The following is a 22026-nucleotide window of genomic DNA, read 5'->3' on the forward strand; positions in this document are numbered from 1 at the left end:
TTCCTTCTTGCTAAACCACTGTTCCAACAAAACTACTTCTCTACACTGCGTGACCAGCTGCAGGTCTGTGCCATCATTATATACAAAGCAGAACCAGAGGGCGCTGAAGGTCTGCCCACATCCCAGGAATGTTGAACAGTGGAAGAGAGCGCCAGCTGCTGGAGGACAAAGGAAGAATACATTTAGGATATCTTTGGGGGTGCACTGCAAAAGGTACCCAACTCCACCCCGGAGGAAAACTTCAATGCTAGTGACAGACTGCATCATTTAAAATTTTTTTGCTTTGTTTCGTTTTTCGTAAAGGTATTGCTGGCTGTCTCTGACTACTTTAGCTTTATGGGCAGAGTACTTTAGCCAACATAAATTACAATTGTTGTTGTTTTAATGTAAAAAAAGTTGGTAGGAGAAAATCGTGTGAGCATAATTCACATACCTGTGCCAGAAAAAGCATGTAAAATTCACCAATTTAAAGAAACACACATTTACAATATTTTCAACCAAGTACTGCATTTACATAGAATATGCTGACTAAGCATATTAAAATGTTAAACATTTATTATACAAGGGAACATAGATAACACAAAACAAGTAATATACTTATGAAATAAAGGAAACTCCTACCGATGTGTAAGGAGAAGAAGAAATTGTTAGGATTATGGCAAACATAAGTGTTTGTTGGTGGGTGAACTGCCAAGAGGAAATTGAAAATCAACTCAAGAAGATCCAGTTCAGGAGGAGATCCAAGTACTTCCTCAATTATCCTGATATATGATACACAGACATCTTGAGGAATCGATGTAATATGTTCCTCTCTGTGTTCCTAATATAATAGGAAATTGAATATGAAAAATAGCTGTAAAACACCTTTAAGCATGAAAAATAGCATGTACATTAAAGAAATCATAACCCTTTTAAATAATTAATTTCCTTTTAGTCACATCTCTTTTGAAAAAGATTATTCATCAATGGGCTCAATAACCAGCATTATGCTAGAAGTGCATAGAGGATTTGTGCTGGGAGGAGGGAATAGGTGAAGGGGGATTTGTGCTGGGGGGGGATATAAAGAGGGGGTAGAAAGGTTTGTGCCAGAATGAGAGGGAATACAATTTGTGCTAGATGTGGGGAGAGGATTTTTCCCAGGAGGGGGGATTTGGGTGAAAGAGGATTAGTGCTGCGAGAATGTGTTACGGAATGGGGAGTTGTACTGGGAGGGGTAATTGGGGGGGGGCGGGAGATGATTTGTGCTGGAATGGGGGTTGTGCTGGGAGGAACGACTTTGGGGGTGGAAGAGGATTTTCTTTTGGAAGAGGATTTTCTTTTGGGAGCGGTGATTGGGACGAAGAGTATTTATGTTGGGAGGGGGAATTGAGGGGGGTGGGATTTGCGCTGAGATGGGGAAGAATAGGGATTATGCTGGGAGAGGAGATTTGGGAGGGGAGGATTCGGGGGGGGGGGGGGAGCTGGAGTAGGATTTGTGCTGGGGACTCTCCTGTAGAAGCTGTTGCTGCTGAGTCAATGTGTGGGAGGATACACTTGCCCATGAGGATGTGTGTGAGGATACACTAGCAATGTGTGTGAGGATACACTAGCACATGTCCAGGCCTGTCTTGCCCAAACTGAATAGCACCTGAACCAGGTAGATGTCCAACATAACAGTATTGTATTCATAGTTTATTATATTAGGTATAGTATATTTAGCTTCATGGCTGACCCTTCCTGGCTGTTTAATATTGCCATATACAATTTACTGATATTTATTGGCATCCATTTTTCCAGCTACACATACAAAGTTCTCTGTGCCACTAGCTGCAACAAATCCCCAAGACATAATGTCTCTGACAGCTTTCTCTCCAAACAAACCTTAAGTGACTGTGTCCAGCATTCAGTTTTTAATTCATTAGATCATATGACTGGTTTTCAAAATGCTTGTAGCTTGTCACATTGGTATTTTGACATGGGCGTATGACGTAGTCACAGGTAAGGCTTCCTCCTGATGTCTCTTCCATGTAAATCATATTTGTGCAAGCAATGCAACAATTCTCTCTGGAAGTTTTTCTGGTCTACCAAATCTTGACCTGCCTTTCACAGTTCCCCCTTAACTGACACCTCTTGATAACAGTATGGACAATGAAAACTGCGAGCTGGAACAGCTTTGCAATATTTTATCTTTCCTGCACCAGTAAGCTTCATTTTCAGATCCTCGCTCAGTTGTTTATAGAATCTTGACGATTATTGAAAAACAGCCCAAGGTTTGCAGTGTTACATATGTTATTAATTTCTGTCACTCTCAGGGGTAGACCACGGATTAAGACTCAAAAGGTAAATATGGTCAAGGACCAGTGTCAGAAGAAAGCCAACTCCACAGAGGGGTGGGTGCTGTGCCCGCCAATGAACATCAGAGAAATGGATTTTTACAGTAAGTCAAAAATCCCATTTTCTCTTTAGTTCATTGATGGACACAGCTCTTTATCTTCTTGACCATTGGGACATCCGAAAGCAGTGTCAAACATGAGGGGTGGGAATAGTTGAAAAAGTTCCCATGGCAAACCGTAGCCAACCAGGTAACATGGAGCTCAACCATAAACAACTGGAGCTCACCTGAAAAAAACAATACACCCTCAAAGAGGAGTAGGGCCTCTCAACAGCAGCCTGTAAAACCTTGCGGCCAAAAGAAGCATCCGCAGATGCCAGCATATCCACCTCATAAAATTTTTAAAAGTGTGCACAGATGACCAGGTGGCCACCTTGCAAACCTGCGTCACTGACACCTGATGACGGAAGGCCCAGGAAGCACTAAGCTCCCTAGTAGAGTGCGCCTTGAAAGGGAAAGGAGGAACCTGACCCCTGATAGAATGGGCCCGAATCACAGTCCGTCAGATCCATCTGGAAATGGTTGCAGAGGAAGCGGAATACCCTTTTCGAGGTCTGTCCACGAGCACAAAGAGTCTGACTTCCTGAAAGACTCCATAGCTAACAGGTACACCCTAATTGCCCGGACCACCACAACCAAGGCAATTTCCTTCTGATGTTTAGGCCTGGGACACAGGGAAGGCAACTCAATGTCTTCATTCAAATGATAAACATGAGACAACCTTTGAAGGAACAACAGACAGGGGCGAAGAACCACCTTATCCCTGTGAATGACCAAAAAAGGTAAACAACAGGATAACACCGCCAGTTCTGACACTCTGTGTACCGCGGTTATAGCCACCAAAAAAGCCATCTACTGGGACAGCGTAAGCAGGGAAATCTCCCAAATATTTTCAAAGGGAGGCTTCTGTAGAGCTGAAAGCACCAAATTGAGATCCCAAGGCAGTAACAGAGCCCGCCCTGGAGGAACCATATGTCGGACAACCTAAAGAAAGCTACGCACCAGGAAGTGTGTGGACAAAGGTTGTTGGAAGAAGACCGCCAAAGCCGATACCTGGCCCTTGATGGTACTCAAGGCCAACTTCTGTTCAACCCCCCATTGAAGGAAGGTTAAGATCCGAGCCACCGAGAAGGAGTGAGGATGAACTCCCAACCGACTCACACCATGCAATGTAGGTCTTTCACGCAAGATGGTAGATCTCCCTAGCAGTTGATTTCCAAGCTTAACAGTATAGGAATCACTGATTCAGATAAACCCCTATCCTCCAGCATGTAGCCTTCAACAGCCAAACTGTCAATGCTAGCGACTGTACAGCAGGATGGAAGATTGGTCCTTGGGACAGCAGATCCTGCCTGGGAGGGAGCTTCCAAGTAAAAATCGGCAACTAGCCGCACCAGATCATCGTACCAAGCCTGACAAGGCCAGTCCAGAGGCACTAAGATGACCAGAATCCCTTCTGCCTCAATCCTGCATAGAAGTCTTGGCAGAAGTTCGAGAGGAGGGGAGGCGTAAATCAGGCGATACTGACCCCACGGGGCAACCAGCGCGACTGTGGTGTCCGCCAGAGGATCCCTTAACCGAGTCAAAACCTCTGCACCTTTCTGTTGAGCCGAGATGCCAACAGATCCACCTCGGGGGTGCCCAAGGAAACCCCTCAAGATAAAAAAGGGACCACTCCCCTTGGTCCAACGCCTGCCGACTGAGGTAATCCACCTGCCAATTTTTCACCCCGGGAATATGTACGGCGGAGTCCCCTTGGTGATTGACATAAGCCACAGCTGTGGCATTGTCCGATTGAATGCACACTGGACAACCCTGAAGACAATTCGTCCAATGATCCAAACACCAGTCTGATCGCTTAGAGTTCCAAGACATTGATCGGTAGTCTGGACTCTTCCAGCATCCAGATCCCCTGAGCAGAATGCCTGCCGAGGACGCCTCCCCAGTCGGGCAGGCTGGCATCTGTGTTGACCACCGTCCAATAAAAAGGAGAGGAAGGACTTTCCCAGCAGAAGCGCCGGAGAACAAAGCCACCATATCAGGGACTCCCTCGTTCCCCGACTCAGCCAATTGACTCTGATTGTCCAGAGACTGTGGAATCTTGTCCCATTTAGTGAGAATCTTCCTTGCAGGGACCTGGTATGGAACTGTGAAAACAAAACCGCCTCAAAAAGGTAAACACCATCAGGCCCAGTACCCGCATTGCAAGTTCGGGGGGTGATCATCTGTTGGACAGAAGGAGGCGAATCGCAGCCTGCAATTTCTTAAGTTTGTCCAAAGGTAGGAGCACTCTGGCTAAGGCCAAGTCCAGAGTCAGGTCCATAGCCAGGCCCAGATAGTTCAGCTTCATGGACGGAGCCAGAGCAGACTTCTTAAAAATTCAAAATCCATCCGAACTCGCAGAATTCGCATTGAGATCTCCTGGTTTTCCACCAGAGCATAGGGAGACTCCGCTCACAGAAGGAGATTGTCCAAGTAGTCCAGTAACGCGATCCCCCGTTAAGGTAGCAAAGCTAGCACAGGGGCTAACACTTTTGTGAAGACCCAAGGAGCAGAGGCAAGACTAAAGCATAACGCCACAAACTGATAATGCTTCTCTCCCACAGCAAAGTGAGAAAACGCTGGTAACACATATTGGAATGTGTACCCGGACAAAGAAGTTGAGCGCCTTGAGGTCCAGGATCGGACGCACTTTGCCTTCCTTCCTGGGAACTGTAAACAGGTTTGAGTAAAAACCCTGAAAACATTCCGAAGTAGGAACTGGACATTCACCCCTTGAAGTAACAGGTCTTGTACCGCCCCAAAAAAGGCCGTTAAGCAGTTTGGGGAGAGGCGCAAGTTGGAAGAAAAAAACCTCGCTGGGAGACCAGAGCGAAACTTGATCCTGTAGCTGGACCAAATGTCTTTGTGGACCCACTTTGTCTTGCACCAGGGAAGTCCAAAGATCCGGAAACCAGTGAAGACATCCCTCCACCCCCGATATGGGTGAGGGCGCACCTTCATACAGAAGAAGCCTTGTCCACTGGTCTGGAGAATCTCGAGCTTGGCTTGCCAGACCAAGTTTGTTTGGATCCTCCTGAAAAGGCCCTGAAAGGCTTCAAGCCCTTGTCAGTCGACCCTGAGGGATGAAAAAAAAAACTCTTACCACGTCTACAACGAGGTTCCTTGTCCTTAGTAGCCTGTGGAAAAAAAAAAACAGAATTTTTGAAAAATCTTACCGTAAAATTCCTTTCTCTGAGTCCTCCGACAGTTGCCGCCCCTCAAATAGTCTTCACCAATGGGTATTGACTTCCGCTCTGCAGGAGTAGCTAGGCATAAGACTTGTTAGAAACAAAAGCTTTTAGCATAGACACACCCATAGGGGCTGTCCCACTGGTCAATACCCCCCTGCATTAAGCCATCCCAACTCCGTTTAGTAGCATAGCAGTAAGTGTACAAGAAAAAACCCCAAAAGAGGGGCGGGGGCGGCGATTGTCGGAGGACTGAGAGAAAGGAATTTTACGGTAAGATTTTACAAAAATTCAGTTTTCTCTTACGTCCTCCTACAGTCGCCGCCCCTCAAATAGTCTTCACCAATGGGATGTCCCAAAGCAGTGTAGACATGAGGGGTGGGAGACGCAACCGTAGAAAAGGCAACACAGTACCCACATCAGAGAAAGGAACCTTACACGCACAGTAAGAGAACCTTCTGGGCAACAGAAAAGGCTCAACAGGAGCAACAACCCAGGAAAACAAATAACCCAGGGGATAAACACCACAACAGCCAGGGACCCACAAAAACAAGGGTCCCCCTATGGCACTGCCGCACAGAGAACTTTGCGGCCAAAGGAGGCATCAGCTGATGCCAGAACATCAACCTTATAGAATTTGGAAAAGGTGTGCACCGACGACCAAGTCGCAGCCTTGCACACCTGGGTCACCGAGGCCTGATGCCGGTAGGCCCAGGACGTACTCAGTGATCTGGTAGAGTGCGCCTTAACAGGGAAGGGCGGAACCTGTTCCTTCAAAGCATAGGCCTGGACAATCGTCTGTCTGATCCATTTGGCAATGGTCACCGCAGACGCAGCCATGCCCTTCCGAGGTCCCTCAGGAATGACAAAGAGGGAATCTGATTTCCGAAAGGATTCAGTGGGCGACAGGTAAACCCTGATCGCCCTGACAACATCCAAGGAATGCAACGCAACCTCCTTAGGAAGCTTAGGCTTCGCACAGAGCGTCCTCATTAAGGTGAGCGTCCTCATTAAGGTGAAAGTCAGACACCACCTTAGGGAGAAACGACGAATTGGGTCGCAAGACCACCTTATCTTTATGAACCACCAGGTAAGGAGAGGGGCAAGACAACGCCGCCAACTCCGACACCCTGCGAGCCGAAGTGCTCGCCACTAGAAAGGCAACCTTCTTAGACAGCAGAGGCAACGATATCTCCCGGATGTTTTCAAAGGGAGAACGCTGTAACGCGGACAGAACCAAGTTCAAGTCCCATTGAGGTAAAGGCTCCCTCCGGGGAGGGGCCAAATGTCGCACACCTTGAATGAAGGTACGAATTAAGGAATGAGACGCCACAGGGCGTTGAAAATGAACAGCCAGTGCAGATACCTGGCCCTTTATCGTGGCCAGCACCAAGCGCTGGTCAACACCAGTCTGGAGGAAAGCCAACACCCTCGTCACCGAGTATGAGCGAGGAGAAAATCCCCTGGACTCACACCAGGCAAAATAAGCTTTCCAGGTAAGGTAATAAATCTTACCAGACGAGGCTTTTCTAGCCTTGATCAAAGTAGGAATGACCTCTGAGGAGAGACCCCTGTCTATCAGGACCTGGCTTTCAACAGCCAGGCCGTTAAAGTCAGCGACTGTAAAGCAGGATGGAAGATTGGTCCCTGAGACAGTAGATCTTCTCGCATCGGCAGTCGCCAAGGAGGCTCGACTGCTAGGAGAACGATGTCCGCGTACCAGGACCGGCTTGGCCAGTCCGGTGCCACTAGAATCACCAAGTTCGGTTCCGAGGCCAGCCTGCGAAGGATAACAACTGAATCGGAGGAAAGGCATACATCAGACGATACTGATGCCAAGGGGCCACCAGCGCATCCGAGGCGTCTGCCCGAGGATCACGTGTTATTGCCACGAAACTTTCCACCTTGTGGTTTAGACGAGACGCGAACAGAACCACGTCTGGGGATCCCCACCTCGCACACAGCATTTGGAAGACCTCCGGGTGTAGGGACATATCCCCCTGGTCCAGGGTCTGGCGGCTCAGATAATCTGCCTGCCAATTCTCCAGACCCGGAATGTGAACTGCCCATAGCGCCGGGACGCGAGTCTCGGCCCAAGACAGAATGTCGGTCACCTCCCGGGCACTCCTGGTGCCCCCTTGGTGGTGGTTTATGCAAGCCCCCACGGTCGCATTGTCGGTCTGTACCCAAACGGGATGGCCCCCGAAGTCGATTCGACCACTGGAAGAGACAGAGTTTGATCGCTCTCAATTCCAATATGTTGATCGGAAGGGAGGATTCCTTCTCCGACCAAGTGCCCTGGGCAGACAGGTTGCCCAGTACTCCACCCCAGCCCGACAGGCTGGCATCCGTGGTAATCACTGTCCACAGTAACGGACGGAAGGATTTTCCTTCCGACACCGCCGGGGACTGAAGCCACCACAGAAGATCCCTTCTGGGCCGGCGACTCAACGAGACACTCAGATCCAAGGACTGAGGTAGTCTGTCCCACCTGGCCAGGATCTCCGCTTGAAGAGACCGTGTGTGAAACTGAGCAAAGGGTATCGCCTCGAAGGCTGATACCATCAGCCCCAGGGACCGCATGCAGGTCCTGAGTGACGAGGATTGGTTGTCCCTGAAGGACCTGATCTCGTCCTGTAGGGTCCGGAGCTTGTCCTCCGGCAGAAACACTTTTGCTTGAGCAGAGTCCAGATCCATTCCCAGATAGAAAAAAACGAACCCGAAGGAGACAAAGTCGACTTCTGTACGTTGATGGTCCACCCAAACTCCTGAAGTGTCTGTACCTTAGTGGACAGATCGCGCAGCAGGCTCTGACTGGCACTCGATCTTAACAGGAGATCGTCCAGATATCCCAAGACCGCAATGCCCTGTGCTCTCAGCAGGCCCAGAACAGGTGCCAGCACTTTGGTAAAGACCCTTGGAGCCGAAGCAAGACCGAAAGGTAGCGCTACGAACTGATAGTGGTCCTCCGCTATGGCGAACCGGAGGTACCTCTGATGACCCTCGAAAATGGGGATGTGCAGGTACGCATCCTTTAGGTCGATAGAGTCCAGGAATTCCCCCGGACTCAGGGAGGCCACCACCAAGCGGAGGGATTCCATATGGAACTTTCGAACGTGCACAAAGCGGTTCAGAGCTTTCAAGTCCAGGATAGGACGCACCTTGCCCTCCTTTCTGGGAACAGTGAACAGATTTGAGTAAAACCCCCGAAACCTGTCCCGATGAGGCACCGGGACAATCACCCCCTGGGCAAGGAGGTCCTGCACCGCTTGATGCAGGTCCTGTAGGCGCCCTGGGGTCAAATGAAGATTTAAGGGAAAGAATCTGTCCGCCGGCCGGGAAAGGAATTCGTATCCCGATCGAATGATTTCCTGAACCCACCTGTCCGGAACTCGGAGCAGCCAAGGTTGGAGGAAACCGTGCAAACGTCCCCCCACCCCTGAAACGGGTGAGGGCTTCCCTTCAGGCAGAGGCAGATTGACCCGCCGCACCAGCATGGCCGGACTTTTGCTTGCCCGCCCAGGGCTTCTTCTGGCCACCTTGGCCCTTGAAAGGTTTGCCCTTGTTTTGTGGCTTAAAGGCACGAAAGGACCCCTGATTGGGTCTAAAGGCGGGACCCCGCTTGCCGCGAAAAGGCTTGTTCTTCAGATTATGGGGCAGCAGAGTGCTTTTGCCCCAGTGACTCCTTTCACCAAGGTATCTAAAGACTCACCAAAAAGGCGAGACCCTGCATAGGGAAAATCAGCCACCGTTTTCCGTGACGTCTGGTCAGCCGACCAGCTCTTCAGCCAGATCAGTCGATGGTTAAGTACCGCGACACTAGACAGGCGTGCAGCCAAAGGGGCCTCATTCAAGGCCGCATCGCACAAATACACGACCCCTTGATGAATTTGGTCCACCATGGCCAGTGTAGTAGGTGGGGCAGAATCAGACGCGAGAGTGCGTCTAAGCACCTTAGTCCAATCCGCCACCGCCTGAGCCACCATGACAGAAGCGAAAATAGGTTTGAGCATGGAACCCGCCACCATGTAGGCATGGCGGGGAAGAGACTCCAACCTCCTGTCCGTAGGATCCCGGAACACCGGGGTATCCTCAGCGGGAACCCAAGTAGCCTTGTTTAACACGGCCACCGTGTGATCCACCTGGGGAGCCACACACCAGCGCGAATCCGTAGAAGGCGCAAAGGGGTAAAGCAGTTTTAACCTATTAGGCCCCCGTAAAAGGGCGTTTCAAACTGCGCCATTGTTCATTCACAGTGTGATGAAACTCAGCGGAGCAGGGAGAAACCTGCGCCGACTTGCGGGTCCTATGTGTACCAAAAGAGGACACAATGCCCGGAGGAATGGGCTCATCCTTCAAATGTAGGGTTTCCTTTACAGAAGAAATCAAGGCATCCATAGCTGCGCGTTCTTCAGGCGACCCAGGGGGAGAATCATCTACCCCCTCCACCTCCGCCTCCCCCTCAGACCCCAACGGGTCCAGGGACGAGCGAGACCCTGAAAAGGGCACGCCAGCCGCAGCAGCCACATCACCATCTGAATCAGAGGAGAAAGATAGTCTAGGCCTTTTTCTAGCAGCTCGTTCAGCCATCAGCACCTCCATTTTTGACACTAAAGTCTCCACCACAGCGGCCAAATTAGGTATAACGGGGGGTTCAGCAGAACTGGGGTCCCCCACCAAGGCTGGGGGGAATTTGCTGTCCTGAGATTCCATTGCAAAACAATGACAAAAAAGTAATGGCCCTTTAAAGCGCTGCGGATTGCGTAGCCCACCGCTATATACACTGTATACACAGACCCCCCCCCCCCCCCAAAAAGGGACAAAACTGAGCCAGGAAGAATAAAACAGAGATATGGAAGAGACAGTCTGCAGAGCCCCACAGAGTGTTACCACACCGATCGCTGCTCCAGAGGAAAAGGAAGTGAGGTCACCAGAGGCTGAACTATATGCTGCAAGGCTAAGGGAAAATGGCTGCCCATAGAAAGTAATGGGAGGCTTCGGCAAGATGGCCGCTGACGTGCTCGGAACGATCGTTCTGCAACACACAAGATGGCGCCGGATGGCGACAAAACACTACATAGCAAGCTGTTGTAAAGCCCATAGTGAAGCCAGACATGCTGCCCACATCCAAAATGGTGGACCGCGCGGTTCTTAGCCGCAGCGATCGCGGCACACACAGTCTGCACTTCCTAAACACTGAAAGTGACACAGGAGAGGGGCCCCCAAAACCACACAGCGCCAGCAGTGCACTAAAAAAGACCCCCGCAGGGATCGCATCAGGGAGCCCCACAAATGCAGACATGAGTGGACAAACAGCAACACAGGACTGCCACCCCAGACAGAGGCCCCACACAGAAAAGTACTTACCTGTACCGGATGGCGTGGGGTGCCTCTATTAAACAGAAAGCCTCTGTCCTCAGATGACAGGGAATGCCGTCAGCCAAAACGCAGGACACTGCAGCATTCAACCGCATATGCGCCCAGTGAGGTAGCCACCTCACAGGCTGCATCCCTGCTGCGAACAGGGATGGGTCGTTCATATCGCCAGGGCGAACCATAGCCGAACGCTCGATGGCGGGCTGGGGATCCCTCTGACCCTCTGCCCTGGAGAGCCAGGGCGGCCAGTCCGATTCCCAGCTCCGCAAAATCCATCTTCATCCAAAGATCCGACTAAAACTAAAGCTGACAAAATAAACATAGAAACATAGAATGTGTCGGCAGATAAGAACCATTTGGCCCATCTAGTCTGCCCAATATATCTGAATCCTATGAATAGTCCCTGGCCCTATCTTATATGAAGGATAGCCTTATGCCTATCCCATGCATGCTTAAACTCCTTCACTGTATTTGCAGCTACCACTTCTGCAGGAAGGTTATTCCATGCATCCACTACTCTCTCAGTAAAGTAATACTTCCTCATATTACTTTTAAACCTTTGCCCCTCTAATTTAAAACTGTGTCCTCTTGTGGTAGTTTTTCTTCTTTTAAATATGCTCTCCTCCTTTACCGAGTTGATTCCCTTTATGTATTTAAAAGTTTCTATCATATCCCCTCTGTCTCTTCTTTCTTCCAAGCTATACATGTTAAGGTCCTTTAACCTTTCCTGGTAAGTTTTTTCCTGCAATCCATGTACTAGTTTAGTAGCTCTTCTCTGAACTCTCTCTAGAGTATCTATATTCTTCTGGAGATATGGCCTCCAGTACTGCGCACAATACTCCAAGTGAGGTCTCACCAGTGACATAAGCACTTCTCTCTTTCTACTGCTTATACCTCTCCCTATACATCCAAGCATTCTGCTGGCATTTCGTGCTGCTCTATTACATTGTCTTCCCACCTTTAAGTCTTCTGAAATAATTACTCCTAAATCCCTTTCCTCAGATACTGAGGTCAGGACTGTGTCAAATATTCTATATTCTGCCCTTGGGTTTTTACGCCCCATGTGCATTATCTTGCACTTATCCACATTAAATTTCAGTTGCCAGAGTTCTGACCATTCTTCTAGTTTTCCTAAATCCTTTTCCATTCGGCGTTTCCCTCCAGGAACATCAACACTGTTACATATCTTTGTGTCATCAGCAAAAAAGACAAACCTTACCATCGAGGCCTTTTGCAATATCACTTATGAAGATATTAAACAAAATTGGTCCCAGTACAGATCCCTGAGGTACCCCACTGGTAACATGACCTTGTTCTGAATGTTCTCCATTGACTACAACCCTCTGTTGTCTGTCACTCAGCCACTGCCTAATCCACCCAACAATATGGGAGTCCATGCTCAATGACTGCAGTTTATTGATAAGTCTTCTATGTGGGACAGTGTCAAAAGCCTTACTAAAATCTAGATATGCAATGTCTACTGCACCTCCACCGTCTATTATTTTAGTCACCCAGTCAAAATAATCTATAAGATTTGTTTGACATGATCTCCCTGAAGTAAACCCATGTTGTTTTTCATCTTGCAATCCATGGGATTTAAGATGTTCCACAATCCTATCCTTTAATAGGGTTTCCATTAATTTGCCTACTATTGATGTCAGACTCACTGGTCTATAGTTGCTCGATTCCTCCCTACTACCTTTCTTGTGAATGGGCACGACATTTGCCAATTTCCAATCTTCCAGGACGACTCCTGTTACTAATGATTGGTTAAATAAATCTGTTAATGGTTTTGCCAGCTCACCACTAAGCTCTTTTAATAATTTTGGGTGTATCTCATCAGGACCCTGTGACTTATTTGTCTTCACTTTAGACAGGAATCTTAGAACGTCTTCTTCTGTAAAGACACATGCATCAAACAATTCATTAGTCATCCTTTCAAGTGGAGGTCCTTCTTTTTCTTCTGTAAAAACTGAACAGAAGTATTCATTAAGGCAGTCGGCTAGCCCTTTATTCCCTTCTACATACCTTCCATCCTTTTTTTTTAATTTAGTTATTCCTTGTTTTAATTTTCTTTTTTCATTTATATATCTGAAGAATGTCTTATTCCCCTTTTTCATAGACTGAGCTAGTTTTTCTTCTGCCTGCACTTTAGAAGTAAACAGCTAGTAAAGCAAAGAAAAAAACTGACATTCTTGCAAATAAAAATCATAAGAAAAGATTAGAAGGCTGAGACTGTAGCCCCAGCACAGGGAAGCCTATCTACTCCTAACGCTAGGCAGAGACAAACTGAGTTGGGGTGGCTTAATGCAGGGGGGGTATTGACCAGTGGGACAGTCCCCATGGGTGTGTCTATGCTAAAAGCTTTTGTTTCTAACAAGTCTTATGCCTAGCTACTCCTGCGGAGCGGAAGTCAATACCCATTGGTGAAGACTATTTGAGGGGCGGCGACTGTCGGAGAACATAAGAGAAAAGTACTCTTCCCCGCGGTGAGACCTTTATTGAGGTCATCTAGGTTAACTCCAAATAGGCAATCCCCTTGGAAAGAAAGATCAGTCGAGGCCTTTTTTGAAGTCTGATCTGCAGACCAGCACTTGAGCCAAAGACACGCTGAAGGAACACTCCCAAAACAGAGGGGGTGAGCCATCAGGGGAGCCACAGCCAAAGAGGCATCACAGATAAACTTTAGCCCCTGGACCAGTTGGTCCGCTAGCTCGGCAAAGGCAGGGGGGGAGCCATTCCTCCTCCAGGTCACGGCGTAAGAGCTTAGCCCACTTGGTCAGAGTTTGCAACACTAGGGCAATGGTGAATACCAGCCTCATTGCAGAACCAGCCGGAGTGTACATTTTGTGGGCCACAGCCTCCGCCTTCCTGTCAGCCGGATCCTTAAAGGCCAGGGACTCTTCAACTGGAATCATAGTTGCCTTGTTTAATCTGGAAACCGGAGGGTCCACCACCGGTGGCACAGTCCACATCTTGAGAAGGGACTCCTAATAGGGGTACCGCCTAATAAAGTGCATAGGAACCCCATGGGGATGTATTGGTCTTCCCCACTCTTTAGCGACAATTCTGTCAAAATAGGCAGGGAATATAAACACCTTGCCGCTCTGGATGGCTTGTGAGTGCCAAAGGGTACCTGCGCCACCATCGCAGCTTCAGCTGCGTCCTCCATGCTTAGGGTCTCATGCACAGATACAATCCGTACATCCACAAGCGCCTTCTTGACGTGGAGGAATCAGCCTTACTATCCGAGGATTCCAGGCACATGGATGGATGGTTGGGACCCGGAGGTGGGGAAATGTGCTTCAGGGACACGATTAGAGAAGAGGGGGCCCACACGAAAAAGGTGTATAACACCGCTAGGGACACCCCCACCGTGCTGGCGGCACCACAGGGTCCAGCACAGAGCACTACCACTGCCATAGCAGAGGGAGGGAGAGAAAACCCCACAAAAAAAAGACTCACCACCATCAATCAGACAGTTACAGCACCAGGCAAACTGCACACCATGCAGCATTCAGGAAGAGAAAGATCCCGGAGTCAGCACTAGGGGATGTACAGCCTTAAAAACATGGCCGCCGCCATTTTTAATGATAAAAACCACAAAAAATGGCCGCCGAGGCTACACAAACATGGCGGCCGATCTACAGCACAAAAGGCTACAAGAAAATGGCGGCACCACGCGGCTCCCGGGGACCCCAAAAGCACCGAACACGATCCCAGCAGGAAGGGGGGCCCTGGCAGGAGCCCCCACCAGGTACAGCCCCCTCCCAAAGGTCGACGATCATCCGGTCGCCGGTGGAACGCTCCCCCCCCCCACCCTTATCTCAACACCCCAGACCGACTTAAAAAGTATGGCCATCCCATGGGGGGGGGGGAGTGGGCAGATGGGGGATAACAAGTCCTCAGAGGACCACTGAGAAGGGGGTGGGGGTAGGCTGCGTGGAAGGAGGGGAACCAGGGGGTCCGACTAACCCAGGGAGAGGCCCACATCCACCCAAAAAACCTCCAGGGTTAGAGGGGGGGCCGCTTCTTACCATACCAGGAACAGGGTGAGCCCCACTCCTGACAGTCCACCGCTCCATCAGAATAGGGGAGGCTGTCGGCCAGGAGGAACGCTGCGACTCAGGCCAAGGCCAGGTCGTATGCGCCCTCGCGAGACGCTTAACTCGCAGGGCAGCCCTTGTCCAGTGGGGCTATGTTGCGACTGACCTAGCACGGAGCTGAGGCCTGCGAACACTCACTAGCCAGACTGAGGGGACAATCTGGCTGTAGATTATCCAGTCCATCGCCCAGTTCGGCAGTTTATAGTAGATTCTCACAGGAACAAAATAAAAAAGATAAGAAAATTTTTAAATTTAAAAAGGAAAAAACTGCCAGGACCAGAGATCCCAGCAAGGAACTAGGTTCTTACTCCTTACTAGGCAGAAAAAAAACTGAGTGCTTATGGCTGAGAGTGAAAGTATACCCTCTGGGACTGCCCCATAGGCATAGTCAAGCTGTCTCCTGCCTAGTGTCCTACTCCTGTATGGGGCAGCATAGCCCAATGGTCAAGAAGATAAAGAGCTGTGTCTGTCAATGAACAAAAGAGAAATGTTTTTATTTTAAACTGCTTTCCCCAGTAGTCGCTAAATATTTTTCAGCTACAAACTAAACACCAAATGTCTTTTTAGCGTGCAGTGTACAGCTACATGTTTGATATCACCCTACAAGTACCCTTAAAACTTTTGTTGTACCCAGGGCATACAATCAAAATGTCATAAGAATTATTACTTTTATGTGAAAAGTAAATATACTAGAAGTATATCCCTCGCGCCAAGTGGATCGGGGTAATTGATTAAGTGGCCAGTTAAACTAAAAGGGATGCAGCTGCTATAGTAAAAGTGTAGTGTAAATAGCCACAAGGGGAAGGGGCTACCTATAGCGCTTGCTAGGAATGTGCAATAAAAATAGTGCTGGTTAAAGTGCTGTCAGTGCATCAAATTATATATAGTATTGCAAATAAAATGGTATATAGTGGGATGAGTGCACCTGTAGTGCTGGATGATTTTAAGGTGCTGATAGTGCAACAAAACAATAAATATATGCAAATTTGATGGACACACCTAGCGTGCTTAGTTAAGAGATTTAAAATTAGATGCTTGGTATATCAAGGTATTAATAAAACATAAACAGGAAATACTGATACAATTTTAGTGCACTATTGTAAGTGATTAATGTTCCATAAGTGCTCAAAAAATAAGTTCATAAAGCTCCTCATAAAAATCAAAAAACCCATAAAAATCAAAAAAGATCAAAAAACAGAATTCATAGGTGACTTGTGGTGCGAATCTTTCAGGTAATTCCTGAGTGCAATAAAGTGCACGTGCTTCTGTGCTCAATTTCCAAACTGTCTCGTGATGGTACTCTTTTCCACCGTGGGTAATAATGAGAAAAACACACTCACCATACAGAATGGGTCTTATATACCGTATAGTACTAAGACCGGCAAGGCTTGTTGACCACCTGGGCCAAGAGAGATCCCACCAAGGGGTGTTGTGCCTCTGAAAAGGGGGCTCCAGATGGTGTAGACAGTGTGCGTTCCACCTTACACACGTTTCATAACATAACGTCTTCGTTATGACGAACCGCGCGTAAGGTGGAACACACGCCATATACGTCACAGGAGCCGGGTGGAGCGCAGTACGGTAAATCACCGCTCTCCACTTTGCTGGCATTTACTGGGTTTTTCTTTGTTTTTATTTTTGTGGAAAACAATAAAATCTTTTTAAACGATAATACACCATCTGGAGCCCCCTTTTTTCCATTCCATAAACCGCCCGGACACGTGGATGGAGGGGATTAGGAACTGCCAACACTGAGGATCGAGGCACAACACCCCTTGGTGGGATCTCTCCTGGCCCAGGTGGTCAACAAGCCTTGCCGGTCTTAGTATTATAGAGTATATATGACCCATTCTGTCTGGCGAGTGTATTTTCTCATTATTACCCACGGTGGAAAAGAGTACCATCAAGAGATCGTTTGGAAATTGAGCACAGAGCACCTGCACTTTATTGCACTCAGGAATTACCTGAAAGATTCGCACCTATGAACTCTTGTTTTTATCTTTTTTTTTCTTTTTTATGAGGAGCTTTATAAATTTATTTTTTTGAGCACTTATGGAACATCACTTACAATAGTGCACTAAAATTGTATCAGTATTTGCTGTTTATGTTTTATTAATACCTTGATATACCAAGCATCTAATTTTAAATCTCTTAATTAAGCACTCTAGTGGCGCTTTTCCACTGCATGGAACCGAAGGGTTCGGCTCGCTTTTGCGCTTTTCCACTGCATGGTACCGCATGGCACGGTGTTGGAACGGTTCGGTACGGCCGCGCTTTTCCACTACATGGAACCGAACGGTACAGCTCGCTTAAACAGTACCACCTCGGTCCGCACAATGCATGCAGCCTTGACTGTTTGTCACTACTAGCCACTGATTGGTCAGAGAATCGTTGTTATCCCACCCACTTACTACTTACTATCAGCAACTTAAAACCACCCAGCACTACAGGTGCACTCATCCAACTATATACCATTTTCTTTGCAATACTATATATAATTTGATGCACTGACAGCACTTTAACCAGCACTATTTTTATTGCACATCCCTAGCAAGCGCTATAGGTAGCCCCTTCCCCTTGTGGCTATTTACACTACATTATTACTTTTATGGAGTAAATAAAAAGAAAAAAAGTCTGTGGGCCCACAGAAATCTGTTATTAAAAAAAAATGATAATTTACATTACAATAGATAACCTTATATTCACAATGCTTCCTATGAGTTACTTAATCTCTTGTATATTTCTGGTCCTTTTTAAGGATCCCTCAATTTTTTTCACGTCAAGTCATGCACTCCTACTTTCTCTTCCTTTGTATGTTAATCATATTTTTTTTTCACATCATGCATTGTTTTACCTTTTTGAACGCATTTGCTCCATGTTAAGTCCCGTACACACGGGCGGTTCAATAGAAACTGGACCACATTCAGCCTTTGTGAACAGCAGCCAATCCAGCTTTTGTCGAAGGGGCATGACTGAAAAAGGTCTGCCAAATGGCATTCGATTAGTGCTCTGTCATAACACAATAGCTCAGCAGGGATGAGATTAGCTGTACTAACATTAGATTGTTAATACAGCGACTCTTCTCAAGCTCTTTAGTTTGTTTGTTTTTTTTCATTCAACCCGCTGGGTTGAACGAAAAAAAAAACTGCTACTGTGCACTAGGTTTAAACTTTAGTTAAAAAATAAGCTTTTTCTGGATGATTCTAAACATTTTAGTATTAGTGTACATACATATATTCACATCCACATATTTTTCTTTAGTTTTGTTTTATTTGTGTTTTCTCATTTCATATGTATTTTGCTTTCAAACAAATTTATAGATAAAACCGAGGAGAAGGAATATAGAAAAATAGTCCAAATTACCTGAAGAATTTGACAAGCAAGCAGGAAGTGATGTACCACTCTGGCTTTTAGAAACTGCTTTATATTGAACACCTTAAGTGGATGGTTATCTCTGATAAGTATCTGTAATGAGGTTAATAACATTTCCCAGACACCTTCCTAAAGTTAACAGAAAAAACATTTCAGCATAAGTTGACTTTACTCTTCATGACACAAAACGAATCACAATTTATATAAAAACCAAAACACATGTACACAAAGGAACTTGGCGATCATTTTGAATAGCTGTATATCAAAGGTTTGCAAATTTTCTTGAAAAATCCAACTTTAGGTCTCATGCGAATCCGGCCCTCCAGGCCATTTTATGTGGCCCTCGCACCTCTCCTGTAGTTGCAGGAGAGCTTCAGTCCTCCTCCAGACCTTATACTTTCCAGCAATGCCTCCAGCTTCTTCCCAGCAGCACCACAAGGTAATGGAGGTGCACTGTGATGTAAGGGAGGGTGGGGGACTAGAGGATTCTAAGTTGCTAAGTCTTCTAGAGGTTAATACTCAATACAAATACCATATGTAGCTGCCCATACAAGTAAAAGGCTCTATGCAGCTACACTAATGGCTTTTGATCTGCATTTACCTGCACATATGTGTACAGTGTATTTCCCAAAGGGCAAAAGTGGCACATTTGGGGAAATACAACAAACGTACAGGTAATCACCAATGCAGAAGCCTTCCAGGTTTACACGAGTATGGCCACATATACAGTATGAATACACTTGAATGGGAGGCTGTACAGGGCACCACCCAACGTCAGTGCGTATGCCTAGGCTACATATGTAAATTGGTCCAGTCCAAGCCAAATCGGGCATTCCTCTCCTACATGTAAAAATGATAATTTTTTGGTAGAAAAATACTCAGAAACCGCAAACATACATATACATTATATATATATATATATATATATATATATATATATATATATATATTTTTAGCAAAGACCCTAGGGAAACAAATGGCTGTAATTTTTCATGCCACGCAATATTTGAGCAGTCATTTTTCAAACGCAAATTTTTGGGAGGAAAAATACACTTTCATGAATAAAAAACAAAAACAATATTTACCCAAATGTTTTGTATAATGTGAAAGATGATATTATGTCAAGGAAATAGATACCCAACATGTAATGCATTAAAACTGCCCACTCACGTGGAATGGCGCCAAACTTCAGTACTTCAAAATCTCTATAGGGGACACTTTAAAATATTTTACAGGTTACCAGTTAGGAGTTACAGAGGAGGTCTTGTGCTAGAATTATGGCTCTCGCTCCAACGTTCGTGGCGATACCTCATATGTGATTTGGACACCGTGCCCATATGTGGGCATGACCTATGTATGCGTTTGCTTCTGAATGCAAGCACGAGGGAATGGGAACACTTTAAAAAAAAATTTTATTGTTCATTTTATTTTTACACTTCCCCTTTAATTTTTTTGATCACTTTTATTTCTATTACAAGGAATATAAACATCCCTTGTAATGGGAATAGGGCACGGCACGTCCTCTTTACAGAGATATATGGGGTCTATAAGTCCCCACATCTTTCCTCTATACTGGAAAGCCTAAGATCAAAAAAAAAAAAAAATGATCTCAGGCTTTCCAGCAAAAACAAAAACAAAGAAAAAACAGCAGTTTTTATATCTGCCAGAGCCGGAAGTGAAGTCATTACCTCCAAGGGTCATAGAAATGTTTGGGGACCATCTGGTCCATGGCCAGCTCTATGGTAAACCGCCGGACTCAATCTCCGACTCCCTGTTCCAAAGGGAGAGACTAGAGAAACACTGGAGGGCGGCGGGTCATCTCCTGTACAAGCAATCAAGCCACTATGATGGCTTTACATGTGAGGCACTTGCCGTCTTAAAAAATAAGATATCTTGATGACGCCTGTAGCTGCAGGTATCATTCAGATAGTGCCACTCAAACTCCAGGATGTCATATGACATTCACCGAAGGAGAAGTGGTTAAATTGGATGTAGTTAATAGTAAGGAGTAGAGATGGATTTTAGTAAATTTGTTTCTTCCTACACTTAAAAATAGAAAGAACATTTTCCATGTTGAAAAAAAAAATAAAGCTTGCATACCTCTGCTTTTGACCAAATCTTCCAATCTAGCAGCAAATGTTCTAGTAATTGAATGTCTTTAATTACAGCAGTAGAATCAAACTTAGGAATAAATTGTCCATTTTCATTTATGTTGAGCAACCAATCACCAGTGCATCCATACAAAAGGATCTGTAAAAAAAAAAAAAAAAAACACACACACACAACATAAAAAGATTAAACAAAAATAATTCACATACAAATAAAAATACTTCACTCAAGGTTATTTAAAACATTTGAAAATATATGAGAAAAAAAAAAAGACAGACATATTAGCCTTGGACAGTAATGCAAGTGTAATATAAATCAATTTAAAGTAAACCTGTCAGCAGCCAAAACACTGGCATCAGATTTCTGCATTACACCTTAAAGACCACAACATACAGGGGTATACAATGTACGGTTAATAGCAAACACACACACACACATCATAGGTTGAACTGGATGGACTGATGTCTTTTTTCAACCTCACTATGTAACTATGTAACTATGTAACTATGTAATTACTATACAAGCACTGAATTGTGCCTGCACATACATTAAATGGATTTCAGCACCCTGAAAACTCATCTCATCCCCCCCCCCCCCTGTAAAGAACCCAAAGCTGCTTTAAAGAGACATTCACCTTCAAAGGGCATGCACAACAGATGCTTTTTACACTGCTGTTCACAAGACTAACATTTTGGAGTTTTAGAACGGTTGGGCATTCCCACCAACTCTGCAAAAGGAAGCCCTTGGCAGAATGGCAGCGCCAACTTGTATGCGAGGCATCTGGGTTTATCCAAGCAGCGTCGGACACCTATTCCATCATGAGAGAAGTTTTAAACTTGTATCATGCGCCTTAGCCGCCAATGACAGACAGTGGGTAAGGGTAAAAAATTTTACCCACTGCTACGTTGTAACTTGTACCTTCAAATCTACTGCCCATTTGACTGTATACTCCGGCAAACTGGGATAAAGTATCATAAGGAGTAACTTATTTGCCACTGAAAGAACATGATCAGATGTAGAGTCTTGGAGAAGAGGAGACTCAAAGGTATCACATTCCTTAGTGAATAAGTGTAAGCCCCCATTCACACTAGGGCGACTCACGAGGCGACTTGTGTCGCCCCAGGTCGCCCCAGGTCGCTTGACATGACCAAACCAATGTAAATGAATCAGTGCCGTCTTAATTGCCGCTATTAAGGTCGCTCCGACTTCAGAAAAGGGTCCTGTACTACTTTCAGGCGACCAGTGATCCGACCTGTCCCATATACTTCAATGGGAGTCGCCTCCTTATCTTAATTGAAGCGACCTGTAATCCGACTTGTCATCCGACTTTGCTAAAAAATGGCAGTGAACAAGAAAAGAGCATAATTTTCTTGCAGGCATTAGCGGTCATTTTTTTAGGCAGGCATGTCATTTTTTGGATTTCGTTTCTGGGGGGTCTAAAAAGTGTCCCTGTCAAGTTTCA

At 46.3% G+C, this 22026-nt stretch overlaps 1 protein-coding gene across 1 annotated transcript in view; it reads right to left on the reverse strand.

Moving 5' to 3' along the window:
- Positions 1 to 22026, reverse strand: part of LYST (lysosomal trafficking regulator) — a 409773-nt gene that overhangs the window by 219419 nt on the left and 168328 nt on the right. Inside the window, exons 18-20 of the mRNA XM_082252534.1 lie at positions 20556 to 20705; positions 18447 to 18584; positions 622 to 820 (exon numbers count right to left, since the gene is read on the reverse strand). Of these exons, the coding sequence (XP_082108660.1) occupies positions 622 to 820; positions 18447 to 18584; positions 20556 to 20705 (487 nt within the window). The remainder of the gene's footprint in view (positions 1 to 621; positions 821 to 18446; positions 18585 to 20555; positions 20706 to 22026) is intronic.

The sequence above is a fragment of the Pelophylax lessonae genome (assembly GCF_965119305.1).
Source record: "Pelophylax lessonae genome assembly, chromosome: 3".
Classification (NCBI taxonomy): Eukaryota; Metazoa; Chordata; class Amphibia; order Anura; family Ranidae; genus Pelophylax; species Pelophylax lessonae.